This window comes from Chanodichthys erythropterus, chromosome 3, assembly GCF_024489055.1.
Source record: "Chanodichthys erythropterus isolate Z2021 chromosome 3, ASM2448905v1, whole genome shotgun sequence".
Lineage (NCBI taxonomy): Eukaryota > Metazoa > Chordata > Actinopteri > Cypriniformes > Xenocyprididae > Chanodichthys > Chanodichthys erythropterus.
The window spans coordinates 22115599-22139503 of record NC_090223.1 but is presented as its reverse complement, the minus strand read 5'-3'; the positions used below and the strand labels follow the sequence as shown (position 1 = coordinate 22139503).

Below are 23905 nucleotides of genomic sequence, written 5' to 3'. Positions count from 1 at the left end.
TTATGGGCAATATTAGCCGTTAAAAGTGTGCACGTGTAGCGGTTGTTCCTCTGCGTTGTGTTGATTTTTGATGGTGAATAAAAGAATTGTCCACACAAAGCTGGTTTTTAAACTGCTGAGGATTTAATTGTAGTGCCTGTGCAGCAAAACAAGTAAACAGACAGGCACCGTTATCCACAAATGCTCTTATTTTGCCTCTCCTCTCTGATGGCATTGAAGCAAAGAGAGCGAACATACCACACACTTTACAACAAACATACACATAATATATATAATAATATAACATATAATAATAGTATGAGTAATAAAAATATGAATAATATAAGTCATATAATATAATAATAAATTCACAAACATATTCTTATATACCAATAATTCAAAAACAGCATTACAGTGTTTCTTGAATACTATTTAACATACCTGTGCAGCAAAACAAGTAAACAGACAGGCACCGTTATCCACAAATGCTCTTATTTTGCCTGTTAACCACAAAATACATGTTAAGTACCCCAGGTAGTTAACCACAGAACACACAATGAATGCAATATACAGTATATATAAAATATCTCTCCTAAGGTGTACAAAATACAAAATATATTAAGTCTTAAATATATATTTAGTTTACAAAATATAATTATACATACACATCTTTTTAATTAAACACAATCAATCTATTATTTATCAATTTCTATTTATCTATATATAAATATTCCTTAATTGAGATGTTAGCCGCATAGCCGCTAACATATCCTTCACACACGCGACGCACACACTTTGCCGCCATCTCACGCAATGCACTATTCACCAGTAAAGAGAACTCAAATAAACTACATTTACCAGGTTGATAACACGAACTAATGGTCAAATATAACATTACACAGAATACTTTCTCATATTTGACCACACAGACATGACATGAACACTTATAACACATTTTAACATTTAATGAACGGAGCTCATGAAAATCGTACCTCTCCTCTCTGATGGCATTGAAGCAAAGAGGACGAACTTCAGATTGCGCTGCGTTTTGAACGCCTTAATTACGTATGACGTCAGCCGACGTACATATTATATTTAATAAAAGCACGCAACATTTTCAAAATAAAATGCCCCAAAACCATTAATAATAAAAACAAATAATATATATATAAAAAAATAACAAAAATGAATTATAATCTGGTGTAACAACATATCCCTGCTACATCCACCCCCACTGTTTTACACCAGATTATGCATTACATACAAAGTCTTGCTAAATTAGCGAAGGATGCCACATTTTCTGAAATCACATTAGATTCGTTCAGTTCTGAACTATCTCTTTCGAGATTAAAGAAACCCAGGGGTAGCTAATCCCCAAATAACCCATAGAAAACCATGCCTTGTACATAGTTCTACACATGACACCAACAATGTTCCCGTTAATGTAAACGTACTCGTTACACTCGCAGATCATGTAATTAGCGAAAACAAGCAGAAAAAAAATAAAATAATAAGTCTTTTAACACTTTAACAAACCTATTTGTTGTTCTTAATTGAACAGTTCAAATTTCATGAATTTCATACACTCTCTGAGTTGACATTGACTGTATCAGTCTGTTAACTGGCTTAATCAATCTCCCAAATCTTGACCTAAAGCCATCTTGTAGACCAGAGACTCTTTCATTCCCCCGATCTTGCACACTGGACAATGTCATAGGAATTTCTGCAACAGTTGAAGTACACTCATCAACTTCAGAAACACAGTCATCACTTAGAACTGCTGATACAGAAGAATCATCAGACACCAATGAACATACAGATAAAATAGAGTTGGGCAAGTCGTCTGACTTTGCGTTACACACAGGTGCTCCAGACATCTCAGAGTCACATTTCACAACTGTGTCACCAATAGCTTCACTCTCATCAGCATTAGTGCACTCCACAGACTCTATTTGTGTCACATCTGTGGCAGCATCAAGATCTGCAACCCAGCGAGAGGTTCGATCGTCACTCCGAGTTTGATCATCTTCATCACATGACACACAGACAGTGGAATCCTCGACATCATCAACACCATCACTACCATCATTCCAAGATGGCACCGGCAGGAAATTGACAGGCATCAACAGATTACGATGTACGGTCTTGGTACGACCTGTCCCAGGATTTCTTATCTGGTAAGTGTTCAGTGCACCCCTTTTTCCCACAACAACATACACAACTTTTTCCCATCGGTCGGCTAACTTCTTTTTCCCTCATTCACCCTTATTCGCAAGGAGTACTCTGTCACCCAACTCAAGAGAATGACCTTTACCCTTTCGATCATAATACTCTGCTTGTTTGGCTTGCTGTCTTTTAGCATGTTCTTGTGTGATTAACATTGCTTCTCGCAAGTCTTTCTCAAGAGACTGTACATACTTGTGAACATTAACGGTCTCATTATTCAGCATGACATTTTCGAACAGGATGTCCACTGGTAATCTTGGTGTTCGGCCGAACATCAAGAAAAACGGTGGAAACCCAGTGGTCTCATGTCTCGTACAATTGTACGCGAAGGTAAGAGTGTTCAGCATCTGTGGCCACTTAACTTTAGATCTCGGAGGCAGCGAACGGATCATATCACCCAGGGTACGGTTAAATCTCTCAGTTTGTCCATTACCCATTGGATGATATGGGGTTGTGTGCGATTTACCCACACCCGACAATCTCAACAACTCGACCATAAGGGAGCTCTCAAAGTTTGCACCCCTGTCGGAATGTATTCGCTGTGGAAACCCATAAATACAGAAAAACTTGTTCCACAGGACACGCGCAACAGCTTCTGCAGCTTGGGCACACATAAGCACAAGCGAGCTTTGTGAAATGGTCAGTGACCACTAACACATCTACCGTTCTGTTGTTGGAATCCTCCGCTGACCAAAAGTCAATGCAAACCATTTCAAGAGGGGCACTCGTGTGAATTGATACGAGTGGAGCCCTTGCCTCTGGTTCAGGCCTCTTACTCAAAATACACCTCTGACACTCATTGATGTATGTCTTTATGTCTTCCTCCATAGACTCCCAGAAGAACCGCTGCCTAGCCAACCAGAGCGTGCGATGCTGACCCTGATGCCCAGCGTTATCATGCACTCCCTTCAGAACAGTACATCGAAGAGCTGCTGGCACTACAAACTGGCAAGTATTCTTCTTAGAAACCGGATTCTTAGACACTCGGTATAAGACACCCAACCTTAAGACAAGTTTACCCCATTGGCGTAGTATTTTCACAGTTCTTTTAGACTCGAACACTTTTTCTCTGCGAGATGGACGTCTGCCCCTCTCCACAAAGAACTTCACTCTATCAATTGCAGGATCCTGACTCTGCTTTTCCAGCAATTCATCATGAGTTAGGCTGCGGAGCTCACTCTGCTCTACGTCTACCAAACTCTCTAAATGCTGAACATACGACATGCTTCTAATGGCTGCACCATGCTCCCAGTCACGGTGAGAATGAAGAACAGCTGACAAATCTTGGTGAGACACTTTGCCAGTAAGGGAAGTGCAACCTACATACACATTTCCACCTACATTCACAGGCTCTGACAGCCCATCCACCACTTCAACATCCTCTCGTTCACACGACAAATGGAACATGTCCTGCACCTGCTCGACAGCAACAGCCTCTGCCTCATGCAGCAAAACATCATAAGGCGTCCGTGTCAATCTGTGCAAAATTTTCGAAGTCGCAAACGGTTCCCTGCTTAATGCATCTGCCACTATATTTTTCGGACCGGGGATATACTGGATATCAAAATCGTAAGGCGCCAGCTTCGCTACCCACCGTTGTTCACATTCATCCAGCTTGGGCTTTGTGAGGATGTACTTGAGTGGGTTATTATCAGTCCACACAGTAAATCTGTGTCCCCGCAGCCAGTGACTGAACTTATCACAAATAGCCCACTTCATCGACAAACACTCAAGTCTGTGTGCTGGGTACTTCGACTGTGCATGATTCAAAGACTTTGACGCAAAGGCAATAGGCCTTGCCACGGCACAACCCTCCTGAACCTGCGACAAAACAGCCCCGAGCCCACTAGTGGAGGCATCCACAGACAACAGAAACGGCTTTGAAAAATCTGGGTGCGCAAGCAAAACCTGACTCACTAAGGCAGACTTCAAACTCTCCAGAGCTGCTCTGCAGTCATCAGTCCAATCTGTTGGAGAAAGTGCAAGATTTCTTTTCAGTTGTTTTACACCCCTCCCCACTCTAGGTCTTTTCTGTCCTGTCAACAGCTGAAACAAGGGTTTAGCAAGCATAGAACAATTTTCTATGAAATGCTGGTAGTACTCCACCATACCTAAAATGGATCTGATTTTACTCGCTGATGGCGTAACACAATCACTCTCCATCAAATCCTTCTCAGATATATTCACTATGGCATCAATTTTCGCTGGATCACTGGCCACCCCCTCTTCAGACACAATATGACCCAGAAATTTTACAGACTTCCGCAAGAACCTACATTTTGAAGGAGACAATTTCAAATTGTGGTCTTTTAGACGCCGAAATACCATCTCCAGCCTTTCCAAGCTCTCCTCTTCTGTCTTTCCGAAAACTAACAAATCATCTAAATAACAAAGAAGGCTCAAGAAATTCTGGTCACCAAACACAGTCAACATCATTCTCATAAATGTTGCTGGGCTGTTACAGAGTCCCTGGGGCAAACGATTGTATTCATGGAGCCCCATTGGCGAACAGAACGCTGTGAACTTCTTGTCATCTTCGTGCAATGGGATGTTATAGTACCCGGAAGTCAGATTCATAGTACTAAAGTACGCGTTCCCACCCAGCGCTGCAAGAACATCCGATTGGTGAGGAAGAGGATGAGCATCCTTCACCGTGCGTGCGTTCAACCATCGGAAATCGGTGCATATCCTTAAGTCACCATTTTTCTTCCACACTAAAACCAATGGTGACGCATACTCACTGCTCGACTTCCTAATGATCTCCTTGTCCTCCATTTCATCTAAAGTCTCTTTCAACTTCAAGTAATGAGCAGGAGAAAGACGCCGGTATGGAAGACGAAAGGGCCGGTCGTCTGTAACTCTGATACGATGACAAAAACCTTTCGCTTCACCACAGTCCAAACTGTGCCTGGAAAACACACACTCATATTTTTCAATGAGATCCACTAACTTGTTCTTCCAAAAAGGAGACACTTCACAATCCCCGACATTCAAGTCGCTCAGCCCCAGGTTGTCCAACCTGCCGTTACCTGTCAAACTTGCTCCAGACGTAGAGCCACCCACAGTAAGACTACCACATGACTTGTCAGAACGTACCGCACCTACATTTTGACTAAACACTCTGTCAGTGGTTTGATCGAGGTCCTCCAAAGCGACGCAAGGATACACATCGGCAACCTTCGCATTTTTCCTCAACACAATTTCTGCATTGGTCGGGTTGATCATCTTTACTGGAAGCCAGCCATCGCCCCACAAAGGTGAAACAACCCTCCCAATCAGCACATTCCGGTGCGCACAACGTGAAGTACTGGGCTCAATGACTACTGTGCTCCCTACTGACAGTACTGACCCTGGAGGCAAACGACCCCAAACAAGATGTTCGCTCCTTGGCTGGAGTGTCACAGCTGACCTCAGTCTCAGAGTACCCACCTTGTCAGGAATCGAATCACCCCTCCATCTCTCAATACAAGAAAGCATGCGTAAAAATTGGCCATTTTCAGATTGCACAATCGAGTCAGGTCTCTTTACCACTTTCCAAAATTGGTCTATATGCTTCATCTGACTTATTAGAGGTTTCAAGACATTTGTGCCAAGTATGATCGCGTCCTTTTGACCCCTTACAATCAGAACTGGGACAATGAAACTGACCCCGTACACTTCAAGCTTCAGATTGCACACACCATCTGGAGTAGTTTGTTTGCCACCACAACCCACCAAGACAATATCTGAAGAGCTCAGGATATCCCGGTCCAGCACCCCAGCGTCTCCAAGTTGAGGAAGTACTTCCGCACTCAGAGTGGTCGCCATGGAGCCACTGTCCAACATCCCCCGAAGCTCAACTTTGTCCTGTAGTAACACACTTGTATAAAATAAACTGTTACTTTGATCAACTTGCATGCCGTTCTGGAAAATGACTGTTTTTGTTTTGCCAACACTCTCACAGAAGAAGGAATATACAGACTCAAAATCATTCTCAGAGGAATCGTTCGTTTAGGCCAGGGGCCTCGTACAGACTGAGTGTTGCACACTAACGCTTTTTCAAGCAAAGACAGGACTTTGTCCAATGCATTCTCGTCAGCTACGCCCCCACCCTGTTCAGACTTAGACGATGAGACAGGCACATCCACGTCTGGCTCTGAGACAACCGTGGTGAATTGTTTGACAGTGTGATTCGTCAACTTACGTTCCCTTAACAACTCGTCAAGCTGCTCCTGCACCTCAGATGCATTCCATGACTGTACAGGCTTACTCTTGAAAACGAAAGCTAACTCTTTGTCAGGGCAGTTACGAATGAACATAACGGCCACCTCTTTGCTCCTGTTATCCAGGGATCTGCCTTCCCACCTTAAACTCTGCTCTGCAACATCCGCTGCCTTGTTCAGTCTTATCCAAAAATCCCAAGCGCTCTCTCTGGGATATGGTCTCACAGAATAGAAGTCAGCTAAAGGAATACCTGAACTGCTCTGGTCCCCGAAGTGCTGCTTCAAAACAGAAAATACAGAGTCAACAGTTGGAGTTGTAGAACCATTGCGCAGCCATACTCTCATTACATCTCTGGCCCGCCCCATAACTCTGTTCATTATCTCATCAACCAGTTCAGACTCTGTCACATCAAGTTTGTTCAAATATACCCTCATCATGTCTTCCCATTCCAGGACTGAGTATTTGTCTGAACCATCTCCTCGAAAGTGTGGTGGTGCGGACACCTCAGCTTTCAGGATCAAATTCATTTTTGATGCGTCAATGACAGTAGTATTAGAGGGGTCAGTCACATGACCACTGGCACCTTCCTGTAACTTTCTAGCAGATGGATGATTAGAAAAGTCAGGCCTCATCATACTCTCTCTAATTGATTGCCCAATCTCAATACCAATTTGTCTTATGAGGTTACTCATTTGACCAGACATTTCTGACTCTTGAGGAGCGAATTCATAGTTCATAGAATTCATAGAATTCATAATTCATAGTTACTGGCTGCAGCGATTGGACTACCGCACATTTGGACTCTGTCATCTGGGGAAAGACCAGACCAGAATTGCTCTACCCCGACCTGTACTACAGTACTCAGGATCTTCAAACAGCTTTGCTCTGTCAGGCGTATTCAAAAGACTGCCCCGCCCTCTACCAGCTGTAAACGTGTTGTCCCACCCCAAATCACTTCGTTTAGCAGCCATTCTGCTCACGCATCAGAATACTGTCTCAAAACACAAAAATATTAATAAAACAAAATAAATCAATGTAAAAGAAACAGTTTAAATTCAGAAAAGTGAAGGAAAAAAAAAAATATATATATATATAAAAGGTGCAGTTCACTTTTTTTCTTCCAAAGTCCTCCTGTCAAAAAAAAAAGTCAATTGGTGCTGCAAAGTACCTTCATTTACACAGTTCAGTCAAAACAAGTTGGTGGCGACACTCCACGATGATCCAGCACGCTGCTCACTCGATCCACCTTAGACACAAATCACAGTTCGGTCTGTGCTTCGCCCACCTGCGTCTTCAGCGTTGAATTTCTGCAACACAGTACGTCAGCAGTCTCCTCCCAGACACAGCTCAATCCGTCAGACGCCCGAGCTCCACCGAAGAAACAGCAACAGATGACACAAGCCTCGTCTCGCCTCCAGCTCCCCTCATCGGTAGTCACACACCACGTCAGCAATCCCGGCGGTCGACAACGATCAACCAGTCGACGGGTCACGGCACCAGTTTTGTAGCGGTTGTTCCTCTGCGTTGTGTTGATTTTTGATGGTGAATAAAAGAATTGTCCACACAAAGCTGGTTTTTAAACTGCTGAGGATTTAATTGTAGTGCCTGTGCAGCAAAACAAGTAAACAGACAGGCACCGTTATCCACAAATGCTCTTATTTTGCCTCTCCTCTCTGATGGCATTGAAGCAAAGAGAGCGAACATACCACACACTTTACAACAAACATACACATAATATATATAATAATATAACATATAATAATAGTATGAGTAATAAAAATATGAATAATATAAGTCATATAATATAATAATAAATTCACAAACATATTCTTATATACCAATAATTCAAAAACAGCATTACAGTGTTTCTTGAATACTATTTAACATACCTGTGCAGCAAAACAAGTAAACAGACAGGCACCGTTATCCACAAATGCTCTTATTTTGCCTGTTAACCACAAAATACATGTTAAGTACCCCAGGTAGTTAACCACAGAACACACAATGAATGCAATATACAGTATATATAAAATATCTCTCCTAAGGTGTACAAAATACAAAATATATTAAGTCTTAAATATATATTTAGTTTACAAAATATAATTATACATACACATCTTTTTAATTAAACACAATCAATCTATTATTTATCAATTTCTATTTATCTATATATAAATATTCCTTAATTGAGATGTTAGCCGCATAGCCGCTAACATATCCTTCACACACGCGACGCACACACTTTGCCGCCATCTCACGCAATGCACTATTCACCAGTAAAGAGAACTCAAATAAACTACATTTACCAGGTTGATAACACGAACTAATGGTCAAATATAACATTACACAGAATACTTTCTCATATTTGACCACACAGACATGACATGAACACTTATAACACATTTTAACATTTAATGAACGGAGCTCATGAAAATCGTACCTCTCCTCTCTGATGGCATTGAAGCAAAGAGGACGAACTTCAGATTGCGCTGCGTTTTGAACGCCTTAATTACGTATGACGTCAGCCGACGTACATACTATATTTAATAAAAGCACGCAACATTTTCAAAATAAAATGCCCCAAAACCATTAATAATAAAAACAAATAATATATATATAAAAAAATAACAAAAATGAATTATAATCTGGTGTAACAACATATCCCTGCTACACACGGATCTGCACTTCGAATTCTAACCGGAAAAAGTAGACCATCCGGGTATCTTTGGAATACTCATTTCAACATACTACGATTTGGGACATACTAATTCTTTTTTCGAATACTATTTAGGACGGATAGTATGCGAATTGGGACGCAGCATATTACTCCGCTGTCGTCCTCAGACTGTCATGACGTATGGTTCTGCGGTTCTGCAGTTGGTTATTATTGGTTTTGCCCGTCATGGCTCCGCGACTGAAAGTTTTGCAGCATTACGCATGCGTGTGATGCTGACGTAGAACCTGGAAGCACTGAATGTGAACAGTGTAGGACAGTGACAGGGAAGAGACAAATTTGTTGAATAAAGTCGTTATTTTTCAGGAAATTTAGGCTATTATTAAATACAGGGAGAAATTGATTGAGGAATTTAGGGAAAGTCTGTATTGAGAAACAGAAAGCATTATGTGTTTTCCCCTAAAAAGTAGGGTTGTTTGTGCAAATAGTAGAGGGGGGACATCTACAGGTAATATGTAGACATAACGACTGCTGGTATACAACTTCCTGGAGACGATCACTGCAGAAACACGTGCAGTTTTCTGTACAGTCGGAAGTTGCTGTCGAGTTGAATATCAGGTAATATCCAGTCTAAATTGTTAACATCTTCGTTTAACGTTTTTAAATTGACCATATGCCGCTAGAATTTAATTTAATCCGTTTTATTCTATATCAGATGTAGGCTAGCATATTAATCTAATAACACGTCCAAGTTTATTGGTAGTCGCGCACGGCTTGAATGGATCTCATCTTGTTTTATTCATGAATGAATGTTTGTTTCATTTATTGATACACGCTTTCATGTTTTGCCAAATTGTATGTCTTTGAAGACATTTTTTCATGTATTTGTAGTTGCGTCTAACCCCATTGTCTCTGTAATCCCACAAGCTTGCTTCCACCCGCACATCCTCTGTCACGGTCAACATTAGTTGTGTTTCCCTCCATTAAGCTACACACACTGATACCAGTCAGAGCCTTTTGAGAGTGCTGTGAAACTAATTAATTTCGCGAAATAATCGACGTGAAACACGAACTATTCTAGCACTCACAGACTTTGACTAAAGCTATGAACGGCTTGAGACTTTTTGATTTGGTTTTGGTTTCGTTTTTGTTGTTTTTGTCTCGTTCCAGAAAAAAACTGTTACTAGCAGTTCAGCGAGTCAGACGAATCCGTTCATTCTTACTGATTCTTGGGACAGCTTTTGAATTTCCGCCTTGTGCAAAGTCTTGTCAACATCAGGTCAACACATGATACATTTCTGTAATACCGAAGATGTCCTGAACTATCCTTTTGAGGAGGAAACAATGGTATATTATAATGGAAGGATGTGTGACATACATCTTTCTGTAAACTGAGCAAAAAAAACATTTTTGGTAGCCTATGGGTGATTGATTGGGACACAACATTTGGGTGATTGGTACAGCACATCTTTCCATTGATTTAGGGTAGTGTAAGCATATTTACTGTGCTGCACATGTTAGTTCATACTTTGATATAATTTTATATGCAATATTTTCTTTTCTGTTCATCATCATTAAGAGTCCATGTTTATGTTTGTTTAACTTTCTCAGTTTATAAATCCATCCACAAAAGAAGGCTTGAAGTCCAAAAGTCATTGAAAACAGTTAAAAATCAAGTAAACAAGTGTTAAAAAAAAAAAGGTCAAATTCATGCAATTTTGGGCTCGCACATGGTTGAGAACACTGAGTATTTTGTGTCAGGGCTATTTGTACAGTCAATCACAAAGCTCTTTCTTATTTTCAATGTGTTTTTTGCTGTATTCACGCTGAAAACCAACTGCCACTCAGTCTTTTGCCACTCAGTGGGCGTGACCGCAGTCATACCGGTGACGTCACGTGCATACCCTCTGTAACGACCGTGTTATGATGGATGATTAGATATTTCATTTATTTATTTTTTATTAATTTGTGTTTACATTGCTCAAATAAAACACATAGCCAGCTACGGAGGTAGCCAGGGATCCAATCCTGAGTGGCAACATCACCTCACTGTTACACAACCATGCCGAAAATTCCGGGCCGAGAGCGGTTTGCAATCGTACCGTCAGTAAAATATCATAAACAACATTTTAAAAATGTCTGTAATATACGCTGTTGTAAAGTCGCTGCTTCTCAGCTGCACTCAATTTAGCCATACCTGACCAAAGGAGGATTAACAGTGGGAAAGAAAAGTTAGAATCATGAAATATTAGTGCTATTTTATGCAAAAGAACTAGATAAAATAGATTTGAATAAAGTTTATCAATAAATGGGAGTCACTGGTGTTAGTGATCTTTACAGGTGTTACCCATAAGGAAGGGTATTTTCCTGAAAAATGAATTTTACAAAATAGCTGCTGCAAGGTATCAAACCATCATGATATACTCACTAAAGTAAGTAGTTTAATCAGTTGTATTCTAGTTCTAAAATTCCATAACAATAAAGTCGTTCATACCAGTGAATTCTACAAGCTTCATATGAAATCATGATATAAATGAGAACATTTCTGATAACTAAAAAGAGGCAGTGGACTTTTCATGGGCCTTTCTTCATAGATCTTCAAGAAATAGGAAAAGGGACGTCAAGTGATGTCAACAGTGAGATTTTTTTTTTTTTTTTTAAATAAGAGGGGGACCATTGCTTTCATTATATATTTCATAATATTTATTCTGCATTTTTTTTGTGTCATCTTATATATGATAGTATACATTATTGTATTTTAAATGGTAGAAAAACCTGTTTCTGACCTCAAAATAAAGCACGTTCCCTCTGTGTATGACTGTGGGGACGAGCACTTCTGTGGTGCATGTATTTAAAAAACAAATTATTGCCACATTGATGGCTCATGAAGGTGTAATTGTTCAGTTAACATATTATTTCATTTTAAAATATAAAGAAATTGAAATCCTAAACTGTTTTTCAAGTGTAATGTTTCTGTAAAGGCTATAGGGACAGAAAAGTGGATGTTTCTGTAGAATGACCCAACCCTTGAAGCCATGTATGACGCAGGATGTAGGATTATCGTAAGCTTAGACACCTCTCATGGTTTCAACAAATAGGGCCGTGCAACAAACTCAAGCTCCTCTTCTCTTATATTGAAATCTTCTGACATTTCTCTTTAAAAATGACTGTTTTAGTCTTCTAATTCGTGACCAGTGTTTTGTTTTGCTCTCTCCTCTGTGCTTCAGTGTTCATTATAACATCATGCATCGGGTCAGAGGTCACTCTTCCACTGCAAACTGATGTGTATGGCTGTCTGCTGGAAGCTAGTTATTGTAGTTAATACATTTTTAAATATGTATATTTTTTCCCATCACTTTGATTAAAACAATTAATATTGTTGCATGAATATGCTTTAACTTCTGTCTTGTTCCTCAGGTTTGAAATGTCTGCAGCATGGCGTGTGCACAGCATTGTGCCGCTAAATACCTCAGAAACCACAGGATAAAACTGGTGACACAAATGCGAAACCTTCCTCTGATCATTGAGAATCTTTATCAACAGAAGGTTTTCAATGACCATGAGGTTGATGCTCTCAAAGCCGAGAGGACAGAGTTTGATAAAGCCAGATCTATATTGGATTGGGTCATTAACAAAGGTGAAGCTGCCTGTTATGAATTACTCAGGATTCTAGATGCAACTCAGAAGAGGACATTACATCCTGATTTACACTACTGGATCTGCTGTTTTCCATTCAGAGTGGAAGATACAGAGATCACCTATTCATTTGGTGAGTAGATAAATGAAAAACATTTAAATGAAAAGACAGTAAATGAACACATTTTAATACAAATCTTTGTTTTTGTTGCTATTTTAGGTACAAGGCCCTGTCAAAACTACCAGACAGAGCTCAAGAAGAAAGCAGAAAGTATTCTGAAGGACCAAAGGGAACATTGCGGTAAATATCTGGGTGATGAGGGACAAGTAAACTTCCATTTTCTACCTCTTGTTTTAGAGACAGACTCTGAGGGGAAAACTCCTCAATGCAAAATAAAATGGAAAAACAAAAAATGCAAAAAACTTCGTCCCAAAAAGCTGAGATCTTACATTCCTAATGTGGAAAAAGCATTTTCACCTGAGGATCTCCTGAAATGCCAAGATAAGAACATCCTCCTCATAGGAAAACCTGGAATAGGAAAGACTACAGTTGTCCAGGAAATGATGCGTCTGTGGGCAGAGAAACATGACAAAGATCTGGACTACATGTTTTACTTTGATGAAAGTGTTTTGTCCCACAGTTCTAGGGTTGTCAGTTTGGAGTCTATTTTGTTTGACGTGTATTTAAAACCAATGGAAAATGACAGAAAAGAAGTGTTTCAAGATATTGAGGAAAACTCTGAGAATGTTGTCATTGTATTTGATGGCGTAGTAGATTTAGAAGAAAATTCCACCTTATGGAAGATCATGAAGCACGAGCTCCTGCCTGATGCCAAGATTATAATAACATGCAGATCAGAGGTGGAATATGATCCACTTTTCTCCAGCTGGCCGACACGGAAAGTGTATGTCCAAGGATTCAGTGAAGAGTCTATCAACACTTACTACAAGAGTATGTTGGGTCATGATCCTGTTCTTCTAGATGTTGTTTTGAAGAATCAAGAGCTGTTCAGTCTCAGCCATGTGCCGATGTATGCTTTCATGATTGTAGACTTGATTCAGTATAAAAATGATGTTTTCACCCATCCACACACAGTCACAGAAATGTACATCCACATTTTCCGTGTTGCTGTGAAGAAACATGGAAAGAAAAAAATTTATCAAATAGATAAATACCTGAAAGAGATCAAAGATCAGATTAATTTCTTGATGAAAAATGCATTCGGTGCAACTATGCAGAAGTGCCTGAACCTTCCAGATGTTAGCAGTGATGAGACTGATATTTGTCATGCTTTTCTAAAGATGATCACAACAAGAGACTCGCCTACATCTGCAACAACATACTGTGCTTTTCTCCACAACACAATGCAGGAATTCTTCTCAGCTTTGTGGCTTCTTGAATGTCCAAGTGAAATTGAGAAAGTCCTCCAACTCTGTCAAACAGAGGAGAATAAACACATGAAACATGTTCTTCCTTTCATATGTGGACTTCTGGGAGAACACAACATTAAACTCCTCAAGTGTCTCTTCCCAGAGGATCAGATAAAGAAAACCTCTGATTGGTTCATTGAGAAGTTTTTGGACACTTTTCTCCAGCTTCAGAGTGAAAGTGAAGAGTTTGATCTTCTCTATGTGTGTCAGTGCTTGTATGAGCTCCAGTCTCCTAAAGCATGTTTAATGTTCCTGGAGAAGATGGAGCATCAGCTTGAGCCTGAAGGAGATCTTGACCCTCATCAGTGTTGTGCTTTGGCTTATGTGATTGGTCGGTGCGGAGAAAAAGAGGTTTATCTGGATCTGGAGGACTGTAATGTGACTGACGCAGGAATGGAAATGATGCTCAGCTGCTCACCAAAGATCAGGTACTGGGGGTGAAATGATATATCACAATATAAAAATGTGACGACATGTATCATGGTTTGTGAATAAAAGTTAGTTTTCTTTAAGACTCAGCTTACTTTATTTATGTTATAGTTCACCCCAAAATTAAAATTCTTTCATCAGGCACTCGCCCTCAAGTCGATTCAAACCCATACAATTTTATTCACATTTTTTATGATTTTATGATATAATTTAAAGTCAATTCCCCTAAAACTTAAAAGATCCAAAAAGGTTGTAAAGCATTGTAAAAATAACCAATTGCGCAATTTGATCAAAGTCTTCTGAAGAGACACGATCACTTTATATGAACAGATTTACTGATCAACACACATACTGCAGTAAACTGTAAACACACGTATGTATGTATGTGTTTGTGTGTGTGTGAGGTGCGAGAATAACATGATGGTCAGTAAATAAAGACAGAATTTGAATTTTTGATTGAACAAATCTCTTTTGGGTATATTCTTTTTGACACGTTTAAAACCGATGATTGATTGTGTTGATCATCTGAAGCATAATCGTCACAGTGAAAGCACAAACATTTAAATCATATCACGCTTTGAGCTTTCAGTAGAATGATAATTCAAAGCATTTTAGATGGTTTATTCTTTTCATGTAAGTTCATTTAGGAGAGCAAAAGGAGAGCAATTAATTATGATCAATAATTTCCATGGGTCTAGTCTTTGCATCTGTTCATTTCATATATATATATATATATATATATATATATATATATATATATATATATATATATATATCACTAGGATGAGGTCCTTGGAGGACTGTGGTCATAAAAAAATGCAGTACTGGAGCTTCAGTTTCAATAGGGTTTTTTTCCTGTGGGTTTATGAGGAGCATCTGAAGAACAAATCGGATCCTAACATTCCCATATGTATATGGTCAAAACTCCATGCAGCTCCTGTGATAAACTATATTGAAAATTAATGAATTTTAGGGGCACATGATTTTTGAAAACAATAATTTATAAATAATTTATAATAAACGCTGCAATATTCACTGCATAAAAACATAAGAATTAAGGTCACAATAAAGGTCACAGATACAGTAACTTAGGACCTAAAAGACACCTTTCTGCTGAAAACACTAGAAGAAAGATGTCCAGGATCCCTGATCTCCTGTGTGAACATACCATAGACCTGCTGCAGGAGGATGAGAACAGATGTATCCGGAGCAATAAACTGTAACGCCTGTCTATAAGACACCACTGATCTTTATTCAAAATAACTTCCTCCTCCACGCAGTGACGTCTCATCTCTTCTCTGATGACGTGTGCTTCATGGTGAGGGACAATAAACTCTCCCCTCCAGAAACCTGTCACTCACACGAGATAAAAACAATATCAAATCACAATGATTCAACATCCCGATCAATTCCTGATAGACAAAACCAAGTGCTGCCTTACATTTTTCATCATTTGAGAAGCCATTTCACTCGATATTCATCACAATAGAGAAAAAATAATGGTCACAACTTTAACACTTGCGAAAAATTGTCTGCTTCACACAAACTCATCTCTGCAAGTGCTGTAAGTTTGTCGCTTGTTACAAGCATTTATAAAAGAAACGTTTTAACCTTCTGCTATGAGAATAGTTTGTTAACTAAAGAGAAGCTCTAAGGTCTCTCCACCAAAATAAAAGCTCTAGTTTAACATTTGAAAATAAAAAAAATAGGAAAAACATCACTTAGCTGGTCATGCCTGAAATAGTTATTTAAAACCATAATTAAAAAATCGAGAAATGCAGTTCCCTTTCAGTCGGTCACGTTCGATGTACGTCAGTAGTACGTCATTGGGACATCGCTTAGAGAGCCCTATCAGCTTCGTGTGAATTAAAACAAGCCAATGGAATTGGCGTGCGATATTTGCATAATGCACACCGCCTCTGACAGGTGTATATAAATAGGAAGCAGATGCAATCGCACTCTGTCTTTTGCTTCGGAGCCATACACTGGTATCCTGCTTCAGAAGACTCTTTTCTTCAACTAAAACTGCCAGCGTCCCGCCCCAATGCCCTTCTTCCCGGAAGTGCACGATGAGGTGACCAGGTCTTGGCAAGCACCGTATAGTGTTCGTGCAAGGCCTGGTCCCTCATCCACCTTCACCTCCCTGGACGGCGGGGAAGCCAAGGGATACGCGATGATCCCACCAGTCGAGCGGTCTGTTGCGATGCAGCTGTGTCCAACGGACACTGGCTGGCGTGGTGAGCCGCGCCTCCCGTCCCGGGCCTGTAAGTTCTCAGCCGGTCTGACTGAGAAGGCTTACAGAGCCTGTGGGCAGGCTGCCTCCGCCCTGCATGCGATGGCCCTTTTGCAGGTCTACCAGGCAAAGGCGCTGTCGGAAATGCCCCAGGAAGGTCCTGACCAACAGTTGCTCAGGGAGCTGCGCGCTGCCACTGACCTTGCCCTCCGCAATGTCTACTTTGGTAGTCCAGCAACGCCAGCTATGGCTGTTCTTGGCAGACATGAGGGAAACTGACAAACATCGGTTCCTGGACTCCCCCGTGTCTCCGGTCGGCTTTTTCGGCGACGCAGTGGAGAGCTTTGCCCAACAGTTCTCCGCTGCACAGAAGCAGGCTGAGGCTATCAAATATGTCATGCAACGGCAGTCCGCTGCTGCCTCAACCCAGCCGCCCGTGGCTCAGCCTCAGCCTGCTTGTCGCCGAGGGCGCCCGCCTGCGTCGTCCTCCGCCCCAGCTAAGTCGGCAAAGCAGCAGCCTACACCAGCCAAACAGCAGGGTGCCGGTCGCAGACGTGGTGCCCAGCCCCGGTACGTCTGTGGTGCCTTTGGTCCCGCTGGTTCTGAGTCTGGAGGCGTGGATCGCGCTTCCCAGCCCGTCCAGACTCGGCTATGTGATTCAGTTTGCCTGGCGTCCCCCAGTTTTCAGGGGTGCTCACTTCACTCAGGTGTCGTTGGACAGTGCACCTGTTCTCCGGGCGGAGATTGCTGTCCTACTGGCGAAGGATGCAATCGAGCCGGTCCCTCCGATATGAAGTCGGGGTTTTACAGCCCCTACTTCATTGTACCGAAGAAGAGCGGTGGGCTACGGCCAATCCTGGATCTGCGCGTTTTGAACCGGTATCTTCACAGGATGCCGTTCAAGATGCTCACGCAGAAGCGCATTTTCGAATGCGTCCGTCCCCAGGATTGGTTTGCAGCGATTGACCAGAAGGACACGTACTTTCATGTCTCGATTCTGCCTCGACACAGACCCTTCCTACGGTTTGCGTTCGAGGGTCGGGCATATCAGTACAAAGTCCTACCCTTCGGGCTGGCCCTGTCACCCCGCGTCTTTACGAAGGTTGCGGAGGCGGCCATTGTTCCCCTCAAGGAACAAGGCGTTCGTATTCTCAACTATCTCAATGACTGGTTGATCCTGGCCAGCTCGCGAGAGAAGTTGTGCGAACACAGGGACATGGTTTTAGCTCACCTCAGCCGGTTGGGTCTTCGGGTCAACTGGGACAAAAGCAAACTCGCCCCCGGGCAGAGGATCTCTTATCTCGGTCTCGAGCTAGACTCGGTCGAACGGACTGCGCGTCTCACCGAGGCGCGCGTCCAGTCGGTGTTGAACTGCCTGAGCTCGCTCAAGCGCAGGACAGCGGCCCCACTGAAAGTTTTTCAGAGGCTCCTGGGGCATATGGCATCTGCAGCCATGGTCACGCCGCTCGGATTGCTCCATATGAGGCCGCTTCAACACTGGCTCCGCGGCCGGGTCCCGAGATGGGCGTGGCAGCGCAGCACGTTCCGTGTCCCCGTGACACCGAGCTGCCGTCGCACCCTCATCCGGTGGTCGGATCCTTCATTCCTGGGGGCCGGAGTACCCCTCGAACAAGTGTCCAGGCATGCTGTGGTCTCCACAGATGCCTCTGCCACGGGATAGGGGGCCACGTACAACGGGCATGCAGTGTCGGGTCTTTGGACGGGGCCTCAGCTGCATTGGCATATCAATTGCCTGGAGTTGCTAGCAGTACGTCTTGCACTGGGCCGCTTCAAGGAGCTGCTGTCAGACAAGCACGTACTGGTCCGCTCGGACAGCACTGCGGCCGTTGCGTACATCAACCATCAAGGTGGTCTACGCTCCCGTCGCATGTCGCAACTCGCCCGCTATCTCTTGTTGTGGAGTCAGAAGCATCTGAGGTCCCTTCGGGCCACTCATGTCCCAGGTGTGCTCAACCGTGCAGCCGACGAGCTGTCACGGCAGCCTCCACTTGCGGGCGAGTGGCGGCTCCACCCCCAGGCGGTTCAGCTGATTTGGCAGCATTTCGGCGAGGCCCAGGTAGACCTGTTTGCCTCCCCAGAAACTGCCCACTGCCAGTGGTTCTATTCCCTGACCGGCGGCACGCTCAGCACGGATGCCCTGGCACACAGCTGGCCCCAGGGTCTGCGCAAATATGCGTTTCCCCCAGTGAGCCTTCTCGCACAACTCTTGTGCAAGGTCAGGGAGGACGGGGAGCAGGTCTTGTTAGTGGCGCCGTACTGGCCCACTCGGACCTGGTTCTCGGACCTCACACTCCTCGCGACAGCCCCTCCCTGGCAGATTCCTCTGAGGAAGGAGCTCCTGACTCAGAGACGGGGCACCCTATGGCACCCGCGTCCCGATCTGTGGAACCTCCACGTGTGGTCCCTGGATGGGATGCAGAGGTTCTGAGTGATCTCCCGCAGGCGGTTGTAGACACCATCACTTCCGCTAGAGCTCCCTCTACTCGGAGCCTCTATGCGCTGAAGTGGAACCTATTCGTTGAATGGTGCGCCTCTCGCCGAGAGGACCCCCGATTATGCTTGGTCAAATCCGTGGTTCCTTCCTGCAAGAAGGGTTGGAGCAAAGGCTGTCTCCCTCCACCCTGAAGGTGTATGTTGCCGCTATCGCTGCACATCACCATGCAGTTGAGGGTAAGTCCCTGGGGAAACACGATCTGATCGTCAGGTTCCTGAGGGGGGCAAGGAGACTGAATCCTCCTCACCCTTCCTCCGTACCCTCTTGGGATCTGACCCTGGTTCTCACAGCTCTCCGGGGTCATCCCTTTGAACCTTTGCAATCAGTCGACCTGAAACTAATGTCTCTTAAATCGGTTCTTCTGGTTGCATTGGCTCCCCTTAAGAGGGTAGGGGATCTGCATGCATTTTCGGTCGACGAAGCGTGCCTAGAATTCGGGCCCAGTGATTCTCACGTCATCCTGAGACCCCGGCCTGGATATGTGCCCAAGGTTCCTACCACTCCCTTCAGAGATCAGGTAGTGAACCTGCAAGCGCTGCCTTCGGAGGAGGCAGACCCAGCCCTAGCTTTGCTCTGTCCCGTCCGCGCTCTGCATGTGTATGTGGACAGAACGCAAAGCTTCAGGACCTCAGATCAGCTCTTCGTCTGTTATGGAGGCCAGCAGAAGGGAAAGGCTGTCTCCAAGCAGAGGATGGCCCACTGGATAGTGGATGCCATCGCCTTGGTGTACGACTCCCAAGGCGTGCCTTGCCCGCTTGGGTTGAGAGCCCACTCCACCAGAAGAGTGGCCTCTTCCTGGGCGCTGGCTCACGGCGCCTCGCTGACAGATATCTGTAGAGCTGCGGGCTGGGCGACACCTAACACGTTCGCTCGGTTTTATAGCCTACGTGTAGAGCTGGTATCTTCCCATGTACTCGCTTCCACTAGCCTGTAGACGCGTTGAACCCGCTCTAAGTGTCGGCTTGCAATGCCATTCCCGCCCCCTGGGCCGGATACGTGCATATCTTTACTCCAGTCGTGTTCCCCGCTTGGCGAACCCTGCCGAGTTCCTCCGCCTCCCCCTTCGGCTCGGACATTGCGGAGTGTCTGATGCCAGGCACTCCGGTTCCGGTTCCGGTATGGCTGGGTTCCATATGTCGTGACTCCTCTACGTGAGCGGTCCCATATGTGTAATTGTCCACGGGTCTAAACTCCCTACGTCGAGCCCGTGTCTTTCCCTTAGCAGAGCCAGCTCTGCTGTCACCTGTCAGATGAGTCTCCCCTACCCAGGTGAAGCCATCCCAGGGACTCCATATGCGTACTGCCCCTGGGCCAGTCCATATGTGTATTTTCCACGTAAACTCCTCCCCCATTGGATAGGTAGTGGCCTCCGCAGCATCCCCCTCGGGTTCGCTTCCCCAGTGTAGTCTAGTTTACTTAGTGGGTATGAGGTGAAACAGCAGTAAACTCCTTGGCGTGAACTCGCCCCCTTCTCCAGTCCTCCGGTGCTATGGGCGGTTAGAGCTCGCGTTGAGCACTGGAAGGGGTTTCGTAACTGTGGCACTTTACTTGGGATCCCAATTCGTCGGTCACTACTGACATACGTCGAACGTGACTGACTGAAAGGGAACGTCTCGGTTACATATGTAACCCCCCGTTCCCTGAAGGAGGGAACAGAGACGTACGTCCCGTCGCCACAGTTTCTGTACCCTCGCTGTTGTGCGGACACCAGTTGTCTCCTCAGCGAAAAACAGAGTGCGATTGCATCTGCTTCCTATTTATATACACCTGTCGGAGGCGGTGCGCATTATGCAAATATCGCACGCCAATTCCATTGGCTTGTTTTAGTTCACACAAAGCTGATAGGGATCTCTAAGCGATGTCTCAATTCGTCGGTCACTACTGACGTATGTCTCCGTTCCCTCCTTCAGGGAACGAGGGTTACATATGTAACCGAGACGTTTTGTAATTTGACAGTTGACTGTGAAGTGATGGATTCTGGAATCCACTGCCGCTTCAATATATATCTTTTAAGTTATTAATCAACATTTATATTTTTGTTAAATTATTTGAATGACTTCTTCAATGTATGTTAAAGCATCTGTTTTCCTCTGTACCTCTCACTGAGAGAAAAGAACATGTTATCAGTATTTTTTGGGGAAAGTTTCCTGCTCAGAGCAGAGCTCAGATCAACTTCAGCCTTGAAGAAGCTGTGAATCATGTGTATCTGTGTATGTGCGCTAAGCTAATAATCTGTGCAGGTCCGAACAATTGGTTCAATTTAGAGACAGAGCGACGCCATCTCACGACCTTAAGGGGACACCCAGTCCCTAAATCTAGAGGTCTCTCGTTAGATTCCTGTCGCCTGGAGATAGGCTTCTTACTACACTCTAAAAAATATTTCTGGCTAAACATAAGTTTTATGTAATTAAATTACATATAAAATTTCCATCCATCTGGATTACATAGTTTTTACATAAACAAACTAATAAACTTAATGTGATTCATATTTGTAAGTCATATGTAAATGAAATAGGTAAGATTTATCTAATAGTATGCCCAGGCTATATAACACTGCTTAGTGTTCTATAGTTACAGAAATAAACAGATCGCGCTGTACTGCTGAAACAAAACAAAAATACTTTTTTTTCTCAAGCGGCATGACACTCCCCGCTTGGGGTCTTTAAAGAGCCCACATTAATTAACAGAATCAGTCTTCGGAGAAAAAAGCAAAATCACTTCTGTAACGGGCCGAGAAAAGGTCTTTCTGATTCCATCCTTGACAATTTCCACTTGAATTTTCCGAACCAATCCATCTTCTCCTGGAAAGGTTTTTGTGATGATGCCTTTAGGCCATTGATTTCTCTTAGCTTGATTGTCTTTCAAGAGAACCATGTCTCCTTCTTGTAGATTCGGCCTCTTTCCTTGCCACTTGTGCCGAAGCTGTAATGTTTTGAGGTATTCATGTTTCCACCTGTTCCAAAACATGTCTGCTAGGCCCTGAACTCGCTTCCACTCTTCTCTGATGAGATGTGCTTCCTCGAAGCTTCCTGACGGAGGAGGTGCAGAACCTGTCTTGAGGGTCAGAAGCATCGCTGGAGTGAGGATGAGAAGCGATTCCGGATGCGATGACACTGGGATGAGCGGTCTAGCATTCATGATTGCGGCTACTTCGGCCATGAAAGTAGTCAGGACTTCATGTGAAAGATGAGACCTTTTCTGCTCAAGCAACATGCAATCCAAAATACGGCGGGCAATGCCAATCATTTGTTCCCACGCACCGCCCATATGAGACGCGTGGGGCGGGTTGAATACCCAGGTGCAACTCTGTGTGTCCAAGTACTCTTCCACTTTTTTGAAACCTGGATTCGACTGATCCATATCCAGTTCACGAGAAGCGCCAATGAAGTTAGTTCCGCAATAAGAACGGATCTGCTTCGCGGGGCCCCTGATTGCAAAGAACCTCCTCAAGGCACTGATAAAACTGCTGGTACTCATGGCTTCAATCACCTCGATGTGGACTGCCCTCGAACACATACAAGAGAACATCACAGCCCATCGTTTAGAGTTGGAGACTCCTCCTCTTGTACGGCGTGAGACAATTTCCCAGGGTCCAAAGACTACATAGGTGAAAGGAGGCGCTACCTGTAATCGTTCAGCTGGCAAAGCTGCCATCTGCTGATGTTCCATTTTTCCCCTCAGTCTTCTACAAGTGATGCATCTATGAAGCAAACTGCTGATGCAGCGTTTAGCTCCCACCAGCCAGAATCCTGCCGCTCGAATGGCACCTTCGGTCAGATGTCTTCCTTGATGTTTCACTGCTTCGTGATAGTGAGACACAAGCAGGGTAGCTAGATGATGCCGGCCAGGAATTATGATGGGATGAACCTCATTTATGCTCAGATCCGACTGCTCAATACGACCTCCTACTCTAAGAAGTTGATTTTGGTCCATGATGGGGTGCAGTTTCCAAAGGGTGCTGTTCGGTGGAATGTTAGATCCTGAGTTGATACACTTAAGTTCCTCTGAATAGCACTCTTTCTTGACGCTCTTCACAATACACACTTTGGCTCTCAACAACTCTTCCTCTGTAGGTCGACAGACATGCCACCCTTGACATTTATCCTGGGTGAAGTGGGCGAAAGAACGAGACACGTGGATGAGGTGAGCTATGGCTGTGAGGAGAGTGTGGAACTTGGAAAAGCGTTCGAAGCGTTGTGGATGTATCACATCTCTGGTAACATGAGTGAAACTTGCCACCACCTGGGGACGCACTTCAGAGTCGGCGTCAGGGTCGATAAGGTCGTAAGTCTCTTGAAGCTCGGGCGAATGTGAAGATACATCATGAAGAAAGGCTGGCCCTTTGAGCCAAGTTGTGCTGCTAAGCAAGTCCGAAGTCACAGTTCTTGACCCAATGTCAGCTGGGTTGAGGTGCGTTGGAACGTACTTCCACGGGCCGGAACAAGGTGATTGACGTATTCTTTGGATCCTGTTGTGTACATAGACATAAAATCTCCTTGACTGGTTCTGGATATATCCCAATACAACCTTGCTATCTGTGTAGTAAGTGATGTTGTCGAACGTTGTGTCCATCTCTGAA

The 23905-nt window shown here is 43.8% G+C and overlaps 1 protein-coding gene and 1 long non-coding RNA gene across 2 annotated transcripts in view; one reads left to right on the top strand and one right to left on the bottom strand.

The window, feature by feature from the left end:
• Positions 1-54: 54 nt before the first annotated feature.
• LOC137009522 (uncharacterized) lies at positions 55-8437 on the bottom strand. The gene is made up of 3 exons (XR_010892914.1): positions 8298-8437; positions 7577-8013; positions 55-195 (listed from the first exon to the last, which is right to left on the bottom strand). It is a non-coding gene; the product is annotated as an uncharacterized lncRNA (long non-coding RNA).
• A 3938-nt stretch (positions 8438-12375) lies between these two features.
• LOC137004159 (nucleotide-binding oligomerization domain-containing protein 1-like) overlaps positions 12376-23905 on the top strand; it is a 57117-nt gene continuing 45587 nt past the window's right edge. Inside the window, exons 1-3 of the mRNA XM_067364363.1 lie at positions 12376-12399; positions 12500-12851; positions 12939-14577. Of these exons, the coding sequence (XP_067220464.1) occupies positions 12518-12851; positions 12939-14577 (1973 nt within the window). The 5' untranslated portion in view covers positions 12376-12399; positions 12500-12517. The remainder of the gene's footprint in view (positions 12400-12499; positions 12852-12938; positions 14578-23905) is intronic.